The sequence below is a fragment of the Anguilla rostrata genome, chromosome 2 (genome assembly GCF_018555375.3).
Source record: "Anguilla rostrata isolate EN2019 chromosome 2, ASM1855537v3, whole genome shotgun sequence".
Lineage (NCBI taxonomy): Eukaryota > Metazoa > Chordata > Actinopteri > Anguilliformes > Anguillidae > Anguilla > Anguilla rostrata.
This window is the reverse complement of record NC_057934.1, coordinates 16,422,023-16,445,766: the sequence shown is the minus strand read 5'-3', so window position 1 is coordinate 16,445,766 and position 23,744 is coordinate 16,422,023. Positions and strand designations below refer to the sequence as shown.

The 23,744-nt window shown below is 43.3% G+C and overlaps 1 protein-coding gene across 4 annotated transcripts in view; it reads left to right on the top strand.

Moving 5' to 3' along the window:
* LOC135247400 (gamma-adducin-like) overlaps nt 1-23,744 on the top strand; it is a 54,025-nt gene that overhangs the window by 10,637 nt on the left and 19,644 nt on the right. The window contains exons 1-3 of one of the 4 annotated variants that reach the window (XM_064320806.1): nt 13,104-13,390; nt 16,929-17,150; nt 23,308-23,446. In XM_064320806.1, the coding sequence (XP_064176876.1) occupies nt 16,956-17,150; nt 23,308-23,446 (334 nt within the window). In that variant the 5' untranslated portion in view covers nt 13,104-13,390; nt 16,929-16,955. Of the gene's footprint in view, nt 1-13,103; nt 13,406-16,928; nt 17,151-23,307; nt 23,447-23,744 lie in introns of those variants that run through there. The other 3 variants (XM_064320804.1, XM_064320807.1, XM_064320805.1) reach the window with 3 other exon arrangements.

The window sequence follows — 23,744 nt, the reverse complement described above, 5'->3', positions numbered from 1 at the left end:
TTGTGGACCATAATGGGCCTTGCCAAACTTGGTTCATTTCCTGTCTTGCATTACTCGTCATATTTTTCATAGTAGTTTAACCATCTCCCTAAAGCAGTTTTGCGCATGGGAACAATGCTTCGGAGCTGCAGACACATTTTTAGCCATGGAATCTTTGCTCTAAAGCCCCCTCCTCCCCTTGTGAGACTCAGGCAGATACGACTGAGGCTGATTCTCCAAGGGAAGGGGGCGAGGAAACAGCTGGAGAGATGACCTCTGACCCCCGTATCCTGGCAGCAGGGATAACGAGAGCTTGTAACTTACAGTAACTAGCTCTCCCTGAGCAGAGGAGGGAAGAGAGGCGAAACAGGGTGCTGAGGGTGGTCTCTCATGGCTCATAACGCATGAGTCTTCAACAAGTTACTGTGGCATTCTGGGTCAAATAAAATGATTATTAAACATCAAGCAATGTGACCTGCCAGATTTGAGGGAAATATATATTTGTCTGCATAAAGTTGAATTAATTCGTACAGTTCATTGGCTATGTGTTTTTCCCAAAATCATATTTCCTTTTATGTTTATTGATTCCTGTTTCACGTGTTGTACTGTAAAGTTCTCTTTTCTGTAAAGTGTTCAAACTCTTGGAACAGCAATTGTGCGTAATTGTGTCCATAAATACTAAGGGCCCTTGGGGTTGTTTGTCAGTGACCCCAAGTGACACATTCAGGGCATCAGTGTTCACGGTCAACATCGTAAACATTGTTAAGTTTGACACCCCCTCCCGCCCTTCCCCCATTCCAGATCCTGGCTAGCCCACTAGCGTCCCCTCTTTTGACTCTTTTTTTCCCTCTGTCCCAGCTGAGAGGAGACGCTTGGCCCTGCGCCCAGGGCACGCAGTGGGACTTCACTTCCTGTCAGGAAATGCTGGTTTTCAATTCATTCTCTCATTCAGCCAGCCGCCGGCGAACAATGGCCATTTAAACTCCCCAAACCGTGGCCGTCACGAGAAAAAGGCAACGAGCCCTGGAGTTCCCTCCTCCTCCGTGGCCGTGTCCGACAGCAGCGGGGCCAGAGGACTCCCACCGCCCAAATCCACACCCCTCCCCCCCAAACCCTCGCAGTGGGTAGAAGGGCTATCGGGCTGCCAAACCACCCAGCGCGTGTTGTCAGCCAACAGACTCGGCTTTCATCTCCGAAAGAAAAGCTTACATAAATAAGAGAGGAAGCTGTTGGAGGGATGCAGTCAGCCTTGCATTTAAAGTTTGATTTGCTCTCAAAAAATATCGGCAATTTTTATGAATTCTTCTGTGTCCTTGTGAACGAGTCTTGACTGGGCGAGGGAAATTGGGGCGCGGGGGGTTTGAGGTTTTCTGACCTCTCGACAGTTCCGACAGCAGGTGATTGATGCACGGCACTAATGGCCGTCTCCTGAGGGCCCGCACGCTTCTGACAGCGTGACAAAAAAAGGGCCGGGGAGGGGGCCGCTGACAGGTCGAAGAGCGAGCCGCGCCTCCGCTCCTGCTTCCTGGGCCGTTCGCGTTCCCGCCGTCGCCCGCCGGTGCTCTTGGGAGTGGCAAAATATTGAGAGGGAGTAGTCGTTTCACAGGACCTTCAGTGCAACAGATCTTTATTTATTTATTTATTTATTTATTTATGTGTAGCATGCATCAAAGAGCGCCATTTAGACTTAGCATTTTTAAGCTTTTATTAAAGCTGATGGGAGACTGGCAGTGGCGATTCAGATTCATAAATGCCATTACGTCTTGCTTAATAGCACCATAGTGATATTGAAGCATACTTTTTTTCCATTTAAATTGCTTAATGGAGGCCAGCGTAATGCAGTGGTTAAGGAACTGGGCCTGTACCTCCTGCGATTCATTCTCAAGCGACGCCCTGCTGTCGCTCCACAGAGCAAGTTGCTTTATCTTATCTTGTTTAGTAAAAATAGAACACAAGATTGTCAGCTGTATAGGCCAGCTGCCCTGGAAAAAATAAGTTAATAAATGCAGTTTATTTATAAAAAAGAAAAAACAAATTGTGATGATGACAATTTAATTTACTCGTCGCTCTTACTTTGTTCCTGGGGATGAGACAAGCTTGAATCTAATTGAAATCTTGCCAGACTTTCACTGAAGTAGCATTGCCTCAGGCTTCCTGTACAGTACTGAAGACCTGTGTCTACATCAAGACAATGGGTGGAAGAATGAGGGAGCCCTAAGCCTACTCAGTTGTCGTTGTGATGTACAGTTTGTCTTAGGGTTTCAGTTTCACTCAGGTTTCAACGGCAGGATTGGGGAACCCAAGCAAGATTTCAGATGCGCCCATTAGTCAGTGACCACTGTCTCTTGCGTTCCACTGCGATCTCTTGGACCATCTTGTGTGCAGGATGGTGCTTTTAAGGATTTGTGAACCATGCATATGGAACTTGGTGGGCGTGCTTTGAAGCCCAGCAGGACTTGCAGTGAAAGTGTCACCACCCATTCCCACAGACTGCCCCCTGCTGTAAATCAGGCCTTTATGGGTTGCACTGTGCGTAGCGGAGCACGGGTCAAGTTCATGTCACGAAGACAAGGGCAGCTGTTAGCCGCTTTGGTGTTCTTCCAGGCCCGTCTCAAACAGCAGGTTGTTTATTAGCCTTCACAGTGGAACAGAAAGTTCAGTTTGAGAAAGCTGAAATTGTAGCACTATGGGGAAGCAATAGAATTTTAAACAGTCCAACGGGGGAAAGAAATGAAGCAACAAACAAAAAAAGACCCAACACCCTGTCTGTGCGTATATGCCCCCATATGTTTTAATAAAAGAGGATAATATAATTAATATATTAATACATTTTTTTAATCCATCCATCCATCTGATATCTATACCCGCTTATCACGGGCAGGGTCGCGGGGGGTGCTGGAGCCTATCCCAGCGTGCATTGGGTGAGAAGCAGGAATACACCCTGGACAGGTCGCCAATCTATCGCAGTCATTTTTTACATTTTTTTTATTTTTTTATGAATGAGATCTCCATTCATAACGTGAAACATCTGGTAGGGCTCGAGGAGTTTTCCTCCAATGGTTGCTCTCGGTCTCTCTCTCGCTCAGGGCCCCACCCACGCAGGAATCGGGAGGTGGCCAGTGGTGTGCCTGCGTTGTTTGTTTTACGTTTCCAAGGGAACCCTCAGCGAGTGGACTGCAGGGCAGATGTGAGAAGCCAAAGGGTCAGACAGATTGCAGTGGGAACGTTCTGCTTTTCATTACATCGGCCCATATGCCCCGTATCTTGCCCGCCTCCGCGGCTCCACGCCGCTTCCTGGAATTGCTAAATCAATTATTCCAGGGAACCCGCTCCGTCGTCCTTAGGCCATGATGTGTGGATGCGGAAGTTATATCTTGTTATAGCCACCGGGGTCCCAGGTCTGCAGATACGTGACCTGCCTGTTGCTTGCTTGCACCTCTTTCATCTGCTTATTCATAAGTAGCGGTAATACTTGAGAGAAAAGTTTCTTCTTCTTCTAGTGAATGCAGTACTCCTTAAGTTCTACATCGTCTTACTATGGAGAGCCTGAGGAGAGGATAGTGACCACAGATGAATTGCAACAAAATAGGCCGGCCAGGATCTGCTATTGAATTTTCTTTTAGTTTGCTGCCATCCATTAGGCCTGAATCAGTCCATTATCTCCAGCAATCCATTGTCCAGAGCACAGGTCAGGTCATGAAAACATATCAGCCATTGTGGATTTAACCAAGTCCACCCCTTCATCCGGTTCAAGAGCAACTGCTAAGTGCTCATAATGTAATGCATTGTAGTGCAATGGTCCTGGCCTAATCCACCCTTCAACTGTAAACCACCACGCCCACTCCTGTGTCTGGGCCCAGCCACACCCACTCCTGTGACTGGGCCCAGCTACACCCACTCCTGTGCCTGGGCCCAGCCACTCCCACTTCTTTAACTGGGCCCAGCCTCACTTACCTCTTTGCTGATTGCAGCCATGCCTATCCCCTCAAATTGTTACAGCAACAACTGCCCATGGTCACAGCCATACCTACACTTTTAAATTTCACGGCCTCACCCACCCACTTAAGTGGTCACGGCTTGGTCACTGCCAGTGTAAATACAGTCAATGCTGGAACACAAGGTGATTCCCACTGATCTTTGGAAAGATCTTGTTTAGTTTTCCACACCTAGATTTACAGTTATTGTTACTTGCCAAAGTATGCTGTAGATAGTGTGTAAAATTGTATGTAAAAAAAAAAAATTTGTAAAATTATTTTTTTTATTGGATGCTGGATATTTCCTGATGTAAGTTGAGTTAAGCAACTTGCTTATGGGGACCACATAACATAAGGTTTTAAAGTAAGGCAAGGTGATGTAAATTTTTAAGTCCTGTTTTCTAGCCATTAATCTGCTGTACACCTCTTATCTCTTCTGGTGCTATTCTTATGAATTAATGTCAGTCATGAATTTAGCTTGTAAACTGAAAGGGCATTTGGGGATTTTTGTAAACATTGTTGAAAAAAGGCTTTCATACTTGATGGAAGTCAAAAGATTCTTTTCATTCCTCAAATAAAGTTTTGGCTGAAGTATATAATAAATGTGTGGTGATACACAGATCATCTGATTGTGAAACATATCTTAGATAATTGTATACTTGGTACAGAGCAAAATGTAGAACTGTCATGTGATTCTGCTGCTTTTCTCATGGAATAAACAAAACACTGTTTGTATGTGACTCTCAAACATCAATCTTGATTGTCTTCTGTCACGGTTGAGGAGGGTGGGACGAAATTGCGGACCGAGGGGATCTAAAAGTTAACCCCGAGGGGTAACCACAAAATCGCCGAGCGATAGAACGGGAAGGGGAAATACCAGATAATAAAGAGCTAAGTAATCGCTCCCTCCACTCACTGAAACTTCTGTCAGCGGGCTCAGAAAACTAAAAGAAATGAAACACTGCCGCAGCGTAGCTACCCAGAAAGAAAAACCCCACTAGAAAAACAGAGTGGAGTCACTTACAAAAGAAAAAGGACACTCGCAGCCTGGCGGGTAGAAAACAAAAGAAAAACTAAAGAGACAAGGGGAAAATGTCCTCCAGCGCAAAGAGATAATCAGCTCGAGAAGAAACTAAATAGTGATCAAATCTGGCAGATAGGATTAATACGGTAACTTCTGTCGATTCTTACACCCCTACACACCAAGAGCATGACAAACAATGAGTCTGCGCTGAACCCCAGAAATCAGGGGCTAGATATAGGCCTCCCACACCTGACCCTCATCAGGGACAATTGGCTCAGAACAAATGCCTGTGAGGTGCCATCACCGTACCATAGCACTCACACACCTGCCCCTCGTCAGGGTCAATTAACCCACAGAAATCAGAGTGAGAGGTGCCACCACCTCACATCTTCACACTGTTTTATAACTTGACATGATTAAAATGGCAGAACTTATTGTACCATTTTGGTCACATTTTTGTAATAATGAGTGTGTACCAGTGTAGAAGTGGCCATGTGTAGCACACAAAAAGAGCCATCACCAAAACTTTGCAGCCTCAGTAGACTTTACTGTCGGTAATTCTTCAAATAACAGCATTAAGTTTCAACCAGGCCTTAGTGCTCTCTGGGGATCTGGTTATAACGGCAACACTGAATCGATGCCATTTTATCATCTATTAAGCAGTCCAGCTGACATTGTACTCTCAGAAGAGCTTAACACTGTGTTAAAGCCTCCCCCGAAGAAATATTGTATTCCAGGAAACGGTGTGAACACGGATACAATGGAATTACAATAGTTTTCAGTGACCAGGCGTGTGTGTGTGCATGCTTGTGTTACTTAAGCAACAGGTTCAACCTTGTGTTTGTCTAAATCTGTCACACCACCAGATCTTGTACATTAGAACATTTTCTGGCTGGTGAATTGTCTGCAATAGTCCCTGTAGAACAGCACACACCAGATTCGTGAACTTGTTTCAATTCAACTGAGAGATGTTTCTGTTTTCTCTGCGAATAGTAATCACGGCCTGTTAAAGTGCATGCCTTTGGGTCACTCATTAAAACCCATAATTGTGAGGTAATGAGTGGGAAGAATGTTTTCTGTTTTCTTTTTGTCAAAACCTATGGCCAGTTTCCGCTCTCATTATCATGGCTCCCTGTGCCTCTCTCTGTCATGCCATTGTTAATCTTCAGTAGCGGGGCCACTAATCATTAACGAATGATATGAAAATTACATGATGCCATTTTGAAATTTAAATGCTGATGGAAAAAAGAGCTGGTGGGACTAACTGTCTTCTTGGGAATGGTTTTGTAAACTGTTATATTTATAAAAACAGAGAGTTATATGTTGTTTAAATTATTTTATTTTCTTACAGTCTAGCCCCAAACAATTTGAGATGCCAAGTTGAGACCCAAGAATGATTCCTTTCACAGTATATTGACATAATGGGCTCAGAACAAAACACTAAATCTTAAGGTTTTTCTGGCTGGACCGCAACAGCGGGGCCAGCCCTACAAACACGAATGTCTATGACTGAGTGACTGAGTGATTTTACACCATTGGTCGGCCGAGTTATGAAGTTACAACCTTTGGTCGGCCGGATCACGTGTGTTAGGTCCAGCCATACACTAGGTTTTAACCTGGTCTTGTTTTTTTTCTTTTGTAATTTGTATGTACTCTACTCAAAAAGCTTTGATAGAGCTTTCTTTCCTGTTCGTGACATGTGAAGGTCATTTTGAGTATTGTTTATTATTGATTTATCAAATGATATTTTTTTTTCCCCGTAAAATAAAAGAATACTACTGTGGCTCATTATTTTAGGCATTTCAGAAGATCAGCCAAACGAATAAACAATTGCGCAGTGACTCTGACACTGTAGTTGTATCCGGTTTGGTCATTGTTAAGGTGCATCCGGTCATTTTTGAAAAGGATGGCACAGTCTTCGCAGGAAGCGACTCTTGGCTTTTAACTTTGTCACATACGGTTCCTTTGGGCTTCCCACCGGTCCCGCTGCACGGAGCCGTCCCCGCCGCGAGACTCGGCACGGCGATGTCGGCCAGAGCGGTGGCCATGAGCCCAAGCCCAGTCCGTGTGTTCGTTTGTGTTCGCGGCAACTGCTTCTTTTTTTTTTTTTTTTTTTTTTTTGCCATGCGTGGCTTCCTGTTGGACTTGAACTCTCGGTTTCTGGACTCCGGGGGAAATTCTGTAGTGGCAGAACGAAAGCCTGAATAAGATCCCTCTCTGGTAACCAAGCGACGGTTTGGATACAGTGATAATGTTGCTGTGCGTTTTGTTCACATGAAGACTGCAGACTGTGTTGAATCTGATTTGGGTGGGGGGTGTTTAAAAGTATATCCAGCATGAGATGTTATTTTCCAAGGCAGAGGGGCTATTTGACATGCAGTTTACATGCAAGGAATGCAGTGATTGCTATCAAACCTTGTGGCATTTTAAGAACTGCACTTCTTTGTTCAAAATCAACCCATGTATTTCCCTTTCTTAAGTTTATTTCCATTTTAGTCTGTTACTTTTTAACAGAGTATCCCTTAAGAATGCATATCAGAGAGTATTTGCATCCAAATGTTTGAAAAAGCTAAATGGAAAAATATGATGTTATGGCTCCTTCAGTACCGCAAGCACTGTCTCCTGGAGTGGTTTCAAAATATAGAGTGTCTTAGCTAGTGAATATTAGTGAACTTTCTCATTCCTGACATTCTTATATTTACATTTTACATTATTCTTTACTTACTGTGTATATTCTGAATACAAATATTTTGTGGTAATCACATGGAGTTATGGCCCTTTTGTCTCATTAGTACACAAATTACATCCCCTATTTTATTGGGCAAAGAAAAGAGCTTTTATCTCATCCATTACTGAAATTGATTAAATTCAGATGTCCACTGTGAAGGGGTCATAACTCCGAATTGAACTTGTGACTCCAGACCACGGAAATGCGAAAAAGACCGACCCTGAGCAAATATCAGCCTGGGTGGCTTTTATCGTTCCCTCTGCATCTCAACTTGAGAATGAGGAAGTCAGCAATCTCACGCATAAGTGCCACTAATGACCGTCTACACAGTACAGTTTATTTCATTATGCAGTAAAATGTCCAGTGTTAATTCAACTCTAACAGATCTGCTAGAGCTGAATTAACATTGGACATTTTACTGAGTACAGGTTAGGATGATGTTTACAACGGGAGCTTATGCAGTCACACTGTAACTGCATTGTGCAGAAGGGCAGCAGAGGAAAGAAAATGTGTCTGTCTTGGTTAAACTTTGCCAGCCGCCACTGTGCATTTTAAAAGCTGTTGTCCGGGATTTTAGGGCATGCGGTAACCCGGAGGAGTCAGCCTGTTGTTTTATTATTGGGGTGTTCCCATGGAACTTTGGTTTATGTCGCCTCTGGACAAGATGTAGGTTGATTAAAGCAATGGGTGCTGTCAAGACGAAACAGTGTGGATTCACCGTTTCATGGGCATTTTGACTATTAGAGGCATTAATCCTACCAACGGTGGCACGGCATCAACCTCCCTCTGGTGTCAACGGTTGTCTGCGTTACTATGGTGATAGGTTTGTTTTGTTGGTGCTGCAGGAGTTGAAACTGGAACAGAGGAACTTAATTTGTTTGTTCCATTTGTCTGCCAAATGTTTGAGATCACACCATTGAGCAGCTTTTTCTTGGTCAAATACACTGCAAGACCACCAAAGAATTGTTATCTGGAAATAATAAACCTTGTAGTCTTGCCTTTAGTAACACCATCTTAAGGTGTCACAATATAACATATTTATCAAAAAAGTGCAATTGTGTTTCTTTGGAAAAGAAAACAGAGTGGTTCTGCAAACCACACATCAAAAACTGTGAATCTGGATGTCTCAGGTGTTCAAATAAATAGTCTGCACTACAAAGGAATACATGAGTGGTGCTGGTCTGAATGTTCTTGGATATCGTTATAATTGTTTTGAACAAAAATCAGTTTGCAGAACAATAAAATTGAAATCCCTCTGAGGCCCCTTAGAGCATTTGTTATTCCTGGGAAAGGATACCCTCCATGATGCTTGCATTCCAAAGTGCTTGCATCATGTAATACCCCCTGCCTCTGATTATTTCAGAGATCGCTCCGAAAGTTGTTCTGTGGGAATGCCAGAACAATAATAAACTGCAAAACCGATGCCAGCGCCTATTTCTTTTCCTGGAGTGATTGTTGATGTATAATAAAGGTCAGAATGAGGGTGACACAAAAAGCACAACCTCGGCTGGGGTAAAGTGTGGAAGGCCGATTTTAGCCATTGCATTTGTCCTTAAAATGCTTACGAAGAAAGGTGATGCATAAAAAAACTACACAAAACCTATGTAAGCATGGCATAAAGCTGTCCTAGTTTTGCATTAGCATTCAGTGGTATGATACATTAAGATTATAAATGTATGCTTTCAATATTGTTTAGGGTTTAGGAAGACCTTAGGTAACAAATTCTTATGTAGGACCCTTAATTGATAGTGTTGCTGTTGTTATAGTGTTGCTATAAACAATATTTTATTCAATTACAGTCACAGCTGCTCAGTCACAAATGCCTGATTGTTTTCAGTTCTGGTGTTATGATGTTGTGGTTTCTATGGTGTTGTGGCCCTGTGTTAAATATATACATAATATATTTCTACACTGAGTGGAGTTGCCATGTATTGGGGCTAAAAAATTCCCTTTTTTTCTAAAGATGATCTTTTATCCTTAAGTCTAGGCCACAGAATTAAATGACAATAAGAATGTGCCCCTAGAATCGAGAAACCCAAATGTTTAATTGCTCAACCAGAGCCGCAGCTGAAGGCCTGAGCTTCGACAGAACTCTGTGAGTTTTTAACACAGGTTTTAGTGTCCACGGTGTGAGTTTTTAACACAGGTTTTAGTGTCCACAGTGTGAGTTTTTAACACAGGTTTTAGTGTCCACGGTGTGAGTTTTTTGAGCCTAACTCATACTTTAATTCCAGTGAACAAGGTGAAAAACTGACTTTTTATCTTTATGGCCTTAGTCCTTTTTCACATGACAGTGTTTCAGAACGCAGGAACTCTGAACCTTGTCCACAAGTCTGGGATGTGTATCTGTCAAATGACCATTCAGCTATGAGCTGTGGTGTGGAAACATCAGCTCCAGTGTTATGCTCCACTCTGGCTGAATATATTCTATAAATGCTCTAACTGAAAAGTGATTAAAATGGGTCTTTTCACCTTTTCTGGGCCAATATGCTTCCTGTAATATTTCCAGAATAGGCAGTGTGGACCAGATTTTGATACGATTTGTAGCATGGAGAATAGATGGGCCTCAAGTTTCCGATAATCACTTTAGTCTCTCCATGTCTGTGTTTCTGTCTGGGCCATTTTGCGAACACAATTCTGTCTGAGGAACTGGTGTCATCGATTTGCATAAGACTATGTACGTATTGGCTTCCGGTGTCATCATTAAGTATACACAGACAGCGTATTGTTCTTGTTCATGGTAAACGTTGTAACATCATTTTACTCATCAGAATGATTAGCTCTCTAACTTGGTTTTCCTTGTGACGTAAAAGATAAGCTGATAAGAGCGCACACTCTGCACCAGGCCATTATAGATGGACGTGATTAAAGGCATTGGGCACGGTGAACACATTAAAGTGGTTTTGATTAAATATTGATGTAGCTTTCCTCTTCCTGTTCGTCACAGTGCCGCCCCCGTGCCCCCAATGACGTCCTCAGACCGGCTTCTTCTCTACACAGCTATCTTCCTTGGTTCCATCCCTCTCTTCACACTCTGTTCAAACACACTTTGCATTTGCACACGTGAAGTATTACACTTTGTTACAGAACAGCAGTGTTTGTGCTAAATGCATAATACATGTTACCAGATAATATTTAAAACAAGCTAAATTATTTGTACTGTCCGCTACACATTCATTTACTGTCTAAAAGCATAGTTTATTGGTGTGGATTGTTCTAGGGTTACTTCTGAATTAGTAACCCTTGTTTTCATTCATTTGTTGTCATTTTGCTTCGACACATTGAACAATACATTCCTATTTTTGGACATGCAATCATGATACCTTTTTAAACATTTCTGAGGCACCTTTAGAGTGGTGGATCTAACTGCGCTTTCCAGTTTCAGTTTTCTACATTTCTGTAAAACTCAATATTTCCATATTTATAATTATTTATTATTAAAAATAAGATTATAATAAAAAATAATATTTATAATTCAATGCATTTCATTGGATTAACTGTGAATGTTAGCTAGCACCATTGTGTCTGTGACTGTGTCTGGGCTGAATTCTTTGCTTTGCTTTCAGATGCTGTTTTGTGGGGTCCTGTTCACCTTAGTCAATGTTTATTCACTGACCTCAGTCATAGATGTTTCATGACATTTTGGCTTATCTCATTATTGTTTTGTGTTTAGAGTCTGCCAAGTAGGGCATAACTGTAATACTATCATCATACAAGAAAGATGTTGCTTGAGCAGCAGATACTGTAGATGTATGGTGTCCGTTTGAATGTTGTCAGTTAGGATCATCTCAATAGAAGTGCAGCAAATGGGGTCTCGTGACTGAATGCAGCACAGTGCAGGCAGGTGGCTGTGAATCAACAGGAGTGGGTGTTCTGGAGCAATTAGACATTCCTGCTTCAGACCATCATACTGAGTCTGCATTTAACACATAAATCTATCACACAACCTCGGCCTGGATTCAATCTAAACTGGTCCTTAACCTTGACTCACAATTAAATTCAAATTTAAGTTTTTTCTTTTGTTACTCTTAAAGTCTCGCAGTTCAACAGTCACCAAAATTAACTTGTCAAACGTTGTCATTAGAAAGGAACATTTTGAATTTTTGTACGTAAAAGTTCATAACAAATTGCAAAGTTCAGACTGATTGCAGGCCTTTGAAAACTTGGCGCCATCTGTGAGGAGTCATTGTTGACATCATCTCATTCAGGGTGAGTGCTGATAAGTACTGGAGTGGTGTGGTCTTCAGCCCTGTGGTACCACCGGGCTGCTCCCCTCCTTATAGCTTAACGGCTGATGCGAGGGTCCCTGTGACCTGCTTTTTATCATGTAGAAAAGATTGTCAGGTTGTTATTGAAAACAGCAACATATTGCTGCAATGGTCAGTGCTGTTCATCAGGCTTTGAAAGACACAATAGCCAGGCTTGGGTACAAGTGCCAATTGGTGATTTTAGTATTTGGTAGTGTAGGCATGTATACATACAGTATATACATACAATTGTAAGGATTGCAGATGGCAAAATGTCTAAAAGAAATGTTGAACAGCTTGTAAGATGCTATAAGCCATCTATAAATGGCTTTTAAACTGTCGCTGATTTGATGTTTTACGTAGAACCGACAAAGCAGCAAAGGTCACATAAGTGGGTACACATGATGTCTCAGTCTTGACGGTGTTTCAATGTGTGTTCTCTCAGGTCATGACCTTCAGTTGAAGGATTGTGCATTTGGCTGTGTGCACCCCAGGCAATAAGCAATGGAGCACCAAATTCACCCAGCCTCCAGCATAATCAATGGCGCAAATGCTCCTCCTGGGGCTTGCTGGCTCCTTTCCGTGTTTTTCTTTCCTGAAGTTTACAAGGCTTGACAATCAACAGGTCAAATCACTTAATCAACTTTGCCCAACCATCTTTGATTAATGAGCAGATGTAGTGCTCATGGAACTGTCATGCCAGCAGCCAGTCATGAATGATCGATATAGACAGTGTTGTTTTTCTAACCAAATATATATCAAGCTCAGTTTGATTTTCAAGGTAGAATTCAGTTCCACTATTGTGTTGCCATTTTATTTGTTTGTTTTTTAATGGGAAAAAGTTTTTGTTTTCTCAATATTTTTGCAGACATAAATATCAAGCATGACTTGCCACAAAACAATACACAGCCTGAAATATGCACAGTAGTGTCTGTGCTCGCAACGGCAAATGCAAAATCATTTATATTTAAGAATGTTTATTCATTCCGAATTTAGCGCAATGAATGCTGAGCTGTAATTCTGCCCTGGTGGAAGGGGGGGGAGAAGTCCCTGCAACCCTGTGTTTCAATTGGTCGGACAACAACAACACGCGCTCCAGCAAGTGGGTGGATTAGACCGGTCACGTGGTCTCTGAGCCCCTTTTCGCTCAAACAAGCCAGCAGCCAAACGCGCGCGCACACACCTATAGTACGGACACAGCTGGCGGACCCCGTTGCCCGGAGAGTAGAAGCCAACACCGCGTGTGAATCGAAGCCGTTTTCAACGGGTGCGTTCTCGCTGAACCCTGGATCTACCTGACAAAAAAAGAAGAAAAAAAAACTGTTGTTTGCTCAGTGCACTCGGTCTTGGATCTTGGATTCTCAATAAGAAACTATGATTTTTGACGGGAGGATTTTCTGCAAATTAAATGAGATACATTGAAGAAAGGAATATTAAGGTTTGTCTTTTGCTGGTGAGTTGAAAAGTTGTCGTAGTTTGCATTTTTGTTCAATTTATTATATGCACACGTCTGTTAGCTATGATTACTACCCTATTACATAGTCTACTAGCTACAAGTAGGCTATATATCGAACATTTTTTGCTTGAATACACTGTTGCTGAATATAACATAGATGTCTCTGTGGTTGCATTGTGTGTTTTCTAATAAAATACTGTAGCTAACTGTATTCACTTTACGCAACGTTATTCTTTTAAAACTGCTTGAAATACCTTTATCTTGCAGTGAGTCCGAGCCAAATTTGTTATCGAGTCGGGCGTGGAAGTTCTACGTTTCTGTCGTTCAGAGCATTTAAGTAACCACACTAAAAACTATTGTTGTGGGAAGGCGTGTTCACGTTTGTTCCCGCTGTGCGGTTTAAAACTTAACACAGTTTGTTTTGACAATGCTTGTCTCCAGTGCGCTGCACAGTATATTCCGCTATAATTAGAACGGATTATTTCCTGGTATTGTTGCCATGTGGTTTGAAACCTAACCTGAAACTTTTCAGTGCTATTAATAGAGGTGGTAGCTAAAACGAGAGGTGTTCTCTTTAATTCAGTATTGACTGAAAGCCACATGGACAAGTCCGTGAATGTTGACAGAATGTAGCCTAAGATTAAGAAACTTTTATCAACATATCTTAAAACTTTAAATGTAGGCTATAGAAAATGTGCCTGTCAACAATTGGTGCGTACGTGATTACGGAGTATCTTTATTTTGTGGAATTGCCCGGGGTTCAAAACCAAGGTCGGATTCGATTGCCAAAAAACTCCCAGGGCTGTCACTGTTGTGCTTTCAGAATCCAGCATTTTACGTGTATGCCCAGAGAGGTTGATCTGCTAACTGTGATGCACAATAAGCTATTCATTTAACTGACACAAAATCTTGTGAATTTACCAACGTGGTGATGTCCTGTTTTGCGTCTGTTTTCTAAGTAGGCTAGCCATCGTCGTTGGAAGCAGTTTGGTGCTCAGTAATTTGCACTGGAGTCAATTCTTTTTTGGGGGACGGGAGACGACGGCGACGGTGCAGCTATTTTCTTTATAATCATGGCGTTTTGGAGCTCTGCTCTTTGTCCCTTGAAGTGTTGTCATATTTCAGACTAGGCTATTTGTTGACTGTCACCTAAATATCCTACATAAATTAAACGTGTGTTTTGCAATGTTTGCGGTGCGTTGACTAAATATTTGCTGCCTTGTTAGCGACGTTGTGTGACCTTCAATAAACAAACTACAAGAACGGATTTTCTCACACTTTTTGTAACAGCAGCTACAGTTGACAGATTATTTAATCAGCTGTTACCTCTCATGATATGTCTGCATTCATTATGAAGTTCTATCTTGCTTTTCAATGGCAAGTTGCCATGCATAGTACTGTTAAGGGGAAGGATATGCGATCTGTAACATTATTTTATCTCAGATACTCATTTGTTACTTGGTTTTAATTATAATGCTGTCCAGAACCCACTGAGGATTGATTTCTCGGTTTCATCCGAACAGTTGGAGGCATCATTCATATCGGAGATGGGCAGCGGGGCACATGTCCGTTAGTAGTTTTCATGGCAACTTCTGGCCTTAATTACTTAATTAACACTAACATTTAAGCTATCTGACATGTTTGTAACAATTCTTGACAAGCGCACGAAAGACAGGCAAAGACTGTTCTTGTGACCCTACATAAAACGTTTTACTGCGATATAATCTACGAGTGAACCGGTTTTGTCTCTACAGACAATTAGCTTATTTAGCGAGATTAATTGGGAGAAAAAAAAAACCTGCATACACGCCGTCCCTCCACCCCCAGTCCATATGAGGAAACAAATTATGTTTACAGTGAAGAATTATTTCTGTTTTTCCAGCTGCTTTCAGTTTCCACTCGAACTAGGAGTTTCAGTGTCTCGGACCCGCGTGGAAGAAATGTACGTTTAGATTGGCTTTGACAATTGGTCAGGCTGCAAGGGGATTGTTTACCTACCGTAAGCCCTTGCCGGCCCCAGCCCTGGCCATGGTCTTTTACCACTGAGGACACCGATCTGTATCACTCATTATCCTTAGTGTGTGAATGGGCATGAGATGCAAGACCCCCTGTGTAGATTTATTAATTAATTTATTTATGTTCAGCTATTGTTCCCATGGCAAGATAAACTAGGACTGCCACATATCGCATGCCTCTGTCATCTGAAGATTGGAAGTTTGCCTCAAGGTGTGTATGGTCAGTCTCTTGGATCCCTCTACATATGTGAAAAATCGAGTCAGCAAGATTTTTTTGGTCGGTAACTTCCTTATTGTAATGCACCGACTGGCTCTTGTAGTCCACTCAAACCACTCAAACCAACTCCACTTGGATTTCTTGAATGCTTGTGCTGGAATAGCGTGAGATTTTCACTGGGATGCCATGATATCCACACCCACGGCGCACCTGTCTGAGCTGGGTTAGCATCTTTATGCGCAGTCCTCACTTCCTAATCTGTGCCAGCTTTTTAAAGTGTCATTTGACCTGAATGAGCCGCTTAGCAACGGCACAAGGAAGCTCCTCCCCGAACTCCTCCACCCCCTGTTTGAATCTTGGTGGGGGTTGGGTTGGGTTGGGTTAGGGTGGTGGGGGGAGGAGCAGCGGAGGAGCTGAGCCAGGTGATGGCTTTTCCTCTGCAGCTTGGAAAAGGGGCAGGTTTGAACGCAGTCCCAATGGTAGTTTTTTCTTTTTTTAGTTGTTGTTGTTGTGCGTGCCCGTCTCTCCACGAGTCGCCAAGCAAAGCACCATCTGGTGGAGCACTACGTTTCCCTGCTTGACTGTAATGCTGCTGGGGCTTAGCTGGTACTCGAGAGCCTTGCTATGGATCTTGGATAATTGAGTCTCGCTCTTTCCCTGCTTCGGCTGAGAACCTCGGCTTGACGGAGCAAAAGAAATAACAAGCCTTGAGCTCCAAATGAAATGACCCCAGAGGTCTGCCTAAAAGGCGACTTTGGGGGAATAGTCTGCATCTGTGGGCCTTCCCCCCTCCCCTCTGTTGGCAAACGATCAGACGCTTTTTGACTGGAGGGGTTTGGATGAAGAGATGAGGTCATCTTGCTCAACTTTTTCTTTCTTTTTTTATGACACTAAAGCTGTTTGAATAGAGCTTTTTTTAATCATGAAGCCTTTTATCAGATGTAATTTGTAGTGTTATTTAAGCCTTTTTTTAACGCACATCCTGTCTTCACATTTTATTAACTATCAAGCCTTCTTAAATGTCTGCCGTGTAATAACTGTAGCCAGCCTGCTGTGTCTCGCTACGATGCCCTTATCTTGAACTGATACTCAGGGAGGAGATAACAGACCAGGATTACATAGTGATTTTTGACTGTCAAATCAGGGGTTGACCTCAGGGACTGTTTTGATACACCACGCACTTCCTGTTTGACTGGAGTTCTGTGGCTTGTCATCGTCATGCTGCGCATTTATCTTTGCGTGCTGCTCTCAGGCTGATCTGCCTGGTGTCCCCTCCCTCTTTGTCCAGGTAAAGATCTGAGTCAAACGCCAAAGCATGAGCGCGGACATCAGCCAGGGGGCGGTGAGGACCCCTCCCCCGCCCGTACCGGGCCAGAAAGAGAAGTACTTCGATCGGATCGACGAGAACGACCCGGAGTACCTCCGGACCCGGAACATGTCCCCGGACCTGAGGCAGGACTTCAACATGATGGAGCAGAAGAAGAGAGTCACGCAGATCCTGCAGAGTCCGGTAAGCAGCGCCACCTCTGGCCGCATCTGGTCTGTTACCCCCTGGTGTGTTCAGGTTCCAGCGAAAGCGCCTCTCTTGATAAAGATGCTCACTGCAGTCTGGGACTCTACACTGCAGGATGTAGAGTCAGCCTTGGTTTTGCGGCGCAGTTCTCCTCTTGCCCCCAGGGGTCGAGGGAGCGTATGCTGGCCAGAATTCCTTGTGTTCCAGCAATAGTTCATCCCAGGGACATGCTAGGGACCCACAGGTTGCCGTATCGGCTGTCTGCGGAAGGCTTCTCTCCTGTAGTACAGCACGGCTTGTGCTGTGTGAAACAGTCACTGGTTTATATTAGAGGGGCACATGCACTGATACCAACAGTGCTCCTGGTGTGCAGGTGCACGGGCCTTACTGGTGACTTTTATGAGCATAATTGAAGATTCTGATTTAGAGAGAGAAAAAAGGCAAAACCTATTTATTTATTTGTTCTTCTTATAAAATCTGTCCTATTTGCACAGATTTGTGACCGAGAGTTGTGAAAATTGTATAAAGAGAAAAGAGGAAATCAGCCAATACACAGAAATAAAAAATCAGCTGACAGGACTGATGCCAATTTTTATTTTTGCTTATATGTTGATTAATTTTTTTAACATCTAATGTCCTGTCTGTACATCCAGGTTAATGATATTCGTGTTATTTTTGTGTACCTAAAAGTCCTGTCCCAAAAATATGTCAATTTTCAGAAGTCCTATCTTTGTGTCTCTTATAAAATTTGATTGTCAAATCACAAGTCAAGTCATGTGATTTGTTTGTTTATTTTGTTCTTAGTTTTTCTCCATATCATGCAGTCTTGGTCTGTGTCTGTATGTACGATATGTTGTGTCCCTTGGGGAGGGCATCTGTTCGGCTGTAATGTCAAGTGAAGGGCCACCATCAGGACAGTGTGTCGTGTGGCCGAAGTTTATTTTTAAATGTCGAATGCGATCCGCATTCCTCTCATTCTACGCTTGTGGGTTTCTGACGGGCTTTCATAACAGCTGTCTGTGAAGGCAAGGGGTGCGGGCACTTGTTTTGGGGCGTTTCTGTTTTGCGTGATGCAGTCAGGACCAGGTGCAGATGAGGGACATTGCTTTAAAGAAAAAAAAATCTATTAACTGATTAACTGCCACCAGGTGTTGCCCTGTGGAGTAAACACTGTTGACCTGTTGACCTCTCTGACACTGGTTCAGTAGCTGCTATTAGCAGCTGACCACTTCCACACCGCAGTCTTTTTTATTTTTCTCTTTTTCCGAGCAGATTTTATTCATTTCCTCTTTCTTCATCTAAAGTGGATTAAATGGGTTTCCCTTTTTATGATTCCCTCCATGCCATTTTTAAATTGTAGGGAGGTGCTGCTCCAAAATGACATGTTTTCAGACGTCTCTGAAGCTTTTTGGTTTTTTTTTTCTCCTAACCCGCAGACTGCTACTGTGTGTGGCTTTTGGCAATGTGGGGATGTAGAACTATGCAAGACGGAATCTGGGGTAATAAAGAGTTCCATGTTAAATACAATGTTGTTGAGCACTGAATTTTATGAAATACCCTTGCAAATGCCTACATATAGGCTAGTATATGGCTAATGAAAATTATTGCTGCGCTTTAGATATGAGATAAATGGCACATATAAAACATAGTAATTTCACTGAACGGCAGCATTACAAGTTTACCTATATTTTAGGGGTGCCCCCAGTGACTTTAAAACATTTTTTAAGCAAAACCTCAGAGGTCCATTCATTCCTCTTGCTTAGCCTTGGCTGTTAGCCAGGTTTGTTATATTTTGGTTGAAAGTAGGTTTTTGTTTTTTTGAAAGAACTTTTTCTTAAAATACTTATGACTGCCAAATATAAGTGAGGTCTTAAAGGGGCAGGGAGGGGGTGGGGCCTGGGGCTAACTTGCATGCCCATCTTTGAGAATGTGTGTGCTTCTGTGTTAGTTCAACAAAGGGATCTAGAAGCGCTTTAGTCTACTTGCTTCATTTTTTACAGAGAGACACTGTAGCCATGGCTTGATGGGCCCATTTAATGTTGAAGCTACAAAGTGGTATTCTGCCATTTCTACCTCATCTAATGTCATCTAATGGATGGTAAAGTTAGTCGCTAAGTTCCATTTTCAGATTGCGTTTACAGTGTTGTCGTGTGCGTTATTCGAGCTAGTGCTAAGCTGAGATATTAGCCTATATTGAGTCTTGGGCGTTACGTCGTAATTTCTTTGCACAGATATCAGTGCTACTGGTATGCTAACCTGTGCCATCCTTATTGAGAAGAGGCAATTACAATTATGAGCAACAGCAAGCCAGTGCCTTGTAGCTATGATGGGAGTGCCATACTGAATGTGGTGTAATCTTTAGTATATAGTACAGAGTTGAGTATGTTGACCCCTCCCCCACCCCCCCAGCATCCTGGCCAGGTTCCTTATCTTGTTTTTAATCTGACGTCTGCCCACCAACTCCCGCCTCCCTACAGTTGATTGGCAGTCTCATTCCCTGCCCTTCCTGGTTCCCCCCAGTCAACACTCTAAAGGGGAAATGAGATCTTGTTTGACCTTCCTACCTAAAAAAGGTTAAATTAATAAAATGAATAAATAAACACGGGCAGCCAGCGAGCGGGCTGCGAGCCAAGAGAGAGGAATGAGTAACTGAGCGCTATAGGGCTCCGAAAAAGAACTTCACAAGCTGGACAGGTTTTTTTCCGGCACTGCTGACTGTAATTACATGCTGCCGCTGGTACTGTAGTCATGTGCAGAGACGTGCATGGGTGGAGCAGACCCCTTTGATCTGCTTCCATGCGTCTACTCACTGAAAATTAGCCACGGTGTAGCTGTCATGTAATTTCTGCTTGTCCTTTCCATCGGTTCATACCGCATACTATTGCAATGATACCATTGCAGACAGGCTGCTCTGTAAATAGGAATTAAGGCCCGGAGGAGTCTAGGCCGCTCAAAAAAACCGGATTCTCTCAGAACTGGAAAGGAAAGACGCAATGACATCAGCGAGGAGGGCTATTTACTGCCGCTTTTGTAAAGTTTCTTTCCCTCCACTGACAGTTTCCTACCAGCTATAAAGTGAAATGCCCTTTTGTCTGACTGCAGGGTCTCCCAGATCATAGCTGGGAATGGTGATTTGTTATCGCCGTTCGCCGCTCTCTTCAGCTGGCGTGTCAGGATGACCTGGCTGGCCTTCAAGACAGCGTGTAGCTGCTTAACTTGCGCTGGAGATATACTCCCTGCTGTCTGTATTTTTACTACGTTTCAAGACGCCATCCATTTTCCCAAGATTGCTGTCTGCTTGGGTGCGAGCTCTGTTACTAAGAGATCAAAGAGAGAGGCTCTCACAGAGGAAGATGGTCTGTATTAGCAAGCCCAAAGTGCTAGTGAAGTCTGTCAGACAACTACCTTTGTCTTTGGTTTTGGACAGGAACTACACAGGCATCCACACTGTCTTTTAAAGGAAGAGAAGGAATGCTGGCAACTGCTAGTTAGCATTTTAGAGCCAAATGTATATAGACATAAAATATGACCAGTTCTTTTCCTTCATAACCATCTGCGTGTGTATATTTCCTGTTCGTCCAGTGTTTGGGACCTTGTGTCATCTGTTTTGAATTTACCGAGTGAATTTGTGATTTGTCAGTTTCAGAATAGTTTTTTATTATTTTGCAGAGCAGCGAAGCATTTTTCAGCATAGTATTAAATTGAAATATTTTATGTTTTGCCCCATCACCTTTTGTACCGGGTTATCTGGGCAATTGTTCAGTACATGTTCAGGGATTTCTTATTACTGCGAGTACAGGACTCCCTTAAATCACAGAAAAATATTGTGTAAGAAAATAATAAAAATGTAGGCTAATTCCCACTTAAATGCATTACAAAAAGTAATGTGCTGGGGAATAGTAATAGTAATAATCTGTTTGAATAGTCGAAGCTCTCTCGGAGCCACCTGTGCTGTCATCTGTAGTTGTCATTTACAGGCAGGGAAGTCTGAGGGCCAGACTGGGAACAGTGACCGTAATGAGCTGTCGCAGCAGACAGGATATGTCCAGCTCTGTAAATCAGAATGAAAGCATCGCGCGAGTGCGTATGAAAGAGGGCGCCTCCGTGGCCCTGTCGGAAGTCCGGGCTGAGCTGAAACGGGCCAGGGCCCAGATCTGCGGCCCCCGCATCGCGGAGCGCGGGTATAGCCGCCGAGCCATCGCCATGGGAACCGTGCCGGCAGAGGCAGCGGAATGTCTGGCTTTATGTCAAGGACGCGGGGACTGGTCTGGTTCTGGAAGGATACGCTGGGTTTATGAGACGCACTGTGGGCACACATCGACGATAGCCTGCCTCTGTTGGGGATTCCCACGCTGCAACTTTAACTGGTGTTACACTATAAGTTGGTGGGCGTGTCTTATGTGAAGTGCTGCTGTAGGTAGCTGAAGTAAAAGCACAATAAGAAGGGGATTTCACATGCTTAGAGGAGTCTTTTTTTATGTGGAAAATGGTTACGGTCAGTAAAAGTGTTTTTGATACCGTACAGAATCATGGCACTCTCACTAGTCTGGCTGCTGCCTCCTTAAATTAGTTTGAGTTCAGTTACTAGGCAACCCCTCAGTGCAGCTGTATTGATTAAGAGCTCAGACAAAAGGCTGCAAGTTGTGCCTTTTATGTCCCGGCCAGTGAATTTGGGGATTGATTCCAGATAAGAACCTCTTGTCCTTTTGATAATGGTATGCAGCCATAGAAATGTATAATTGTTTGGCAATCGCCATTATCCAGAGCAGCGCCGTTGGCCTGGCTCACAGGAGCAGTAAGAATGGAGAGAGGAACACAGCGAGAGGATTCAGCACCACATTAATTGCAGCTGTAAATTAACGCGATTAATAGTGTTCCGCTGGAATTCACGCTCTTTGTATCACAGCAGATGCACACGTTATGGGGATTTCCCTGTATCTGAGTCGGATAAATTTAATAATGATGTGTCAGTAAATATTCTGTAATAGTATCTTAAATAGCGTGTTAATTATGAATGTTGAGCCAGCAGAAATGCTAGGGATTCCTCTGAGCTGAAAATGAGTGGGTGCCAGCCTATTGTGTAACTTCCACAGTGGAGAGGACTCGGCGTTGAAAGCGGCACACAAAAAGATAATAGTCTTGATTCGATCCGGATGACGTGTATGGCCGTTACCTCGTCCCGGTGTGTTTGAGTGTTTGTCCCATGGCACGGCTCATTGCATTTTCTATAGTAACCAACCCCCGAGCGTCATCTGCGCTGCTTTTCAGAGTCGCACCATGGGCGACGTGCTGCGTTTAATAGATGTGTCCTTTCAGCTGTTTGTTTTAATGAGCTTTGTGAGTGTTCTGCGCAGTACCTATATATTATCTTTAGGGGTCAAGAGAAGTTGGTTCACCAAGTTGTAAAAGATTAAAATATCTCCTTTGATGTCGCCTCAAAACTGTTTAACTTCTGAAGAAACCAAACTAAAAATAAGGCCTCTTCAAAATATATTTGACTTTTGGTTCACCCCTTCCTAGTCCATGGAATCTTTTTGGATTCATTTGTGTGTGTGTGTGTGTGTACCTGTGTGAATGCGTGTATTCTCACATTGATTAAGCATATTTCTCTCGCATTCTCCCTCTCACTCTCTCTCTCTTTTTCTCCCTCTTATCCTCCCGCATTCTGTTTTATCACACTTTATCTGTCAGAAGAGATTATACTTGTACATGGTGTACATTGCACTGGTTGTCCCAACATATCATACCAGTACTAAACGTGCCATTGGAAGTTTTACTCGTACATGTTAAAGAACCAGATTTGGGTTAATTTCCATCTCCTTTCCCCTGTCCGTCTGCCCTTAATCCGGTAGTGTTGTCTGTCTCAGTGTAGCGAAACGGCAGAAGCCATGCCGTTGGGCTAAACGAGCTCTCACGAGACACAACCGGTGTTTATCCCAGACAAAGAGACTCGGGGTGTTTGCCTCTTAATGCGCTTCGAGATGCAACAAGTTGCCAAGGAGGACAGGCAGGCCAGCCCGGGACGGGGATGAGAAATCCGTTACACCGGGGCTCGCTAGAAGACCGCGAGTCGGAGGAACGAGGTTTTAATCCGGTGCTTCTCTCTCTCTCTCTCTCTCTCCCCCTTCTCTCTCTCCCTCTCTCTGGTTTACAGGCATTTAAGGATGAGCTGGAAGGCCTGATCCAGGAGCAGATGAACAAGGGAAATAACCCCTCGGGGCTGCTGGCCTTGAGGCAGATCGCAGACTTCTTCATGGCCAGTAGTGTGGCCGGCTTCTCCACGTCTCCCCTGAGTGAGTGCCTGTAGCCAGTATCAACAGTCAACTATTCTCCTTGCACACGCATGTGATGCATGCTTACTAGCTCCTCACATTTTAAGAAGTCAGTAGTAGTTCCAGTGGTTCCACTCTTGTTTTTAGCCTACATGTTTCGGTATATTAATATATGATTTATTTTTGAAGTGAAAAGGCTTTTCACTGTGCTCTATACATGATATATAATGCCACTTATTAGCCTAATCAAGTATTTTTCCAAGCTTGTGAGTGTGAGGTAGGTGTAGAAAGGCAGTTCAAGTGGAGTCCATACTTTGTT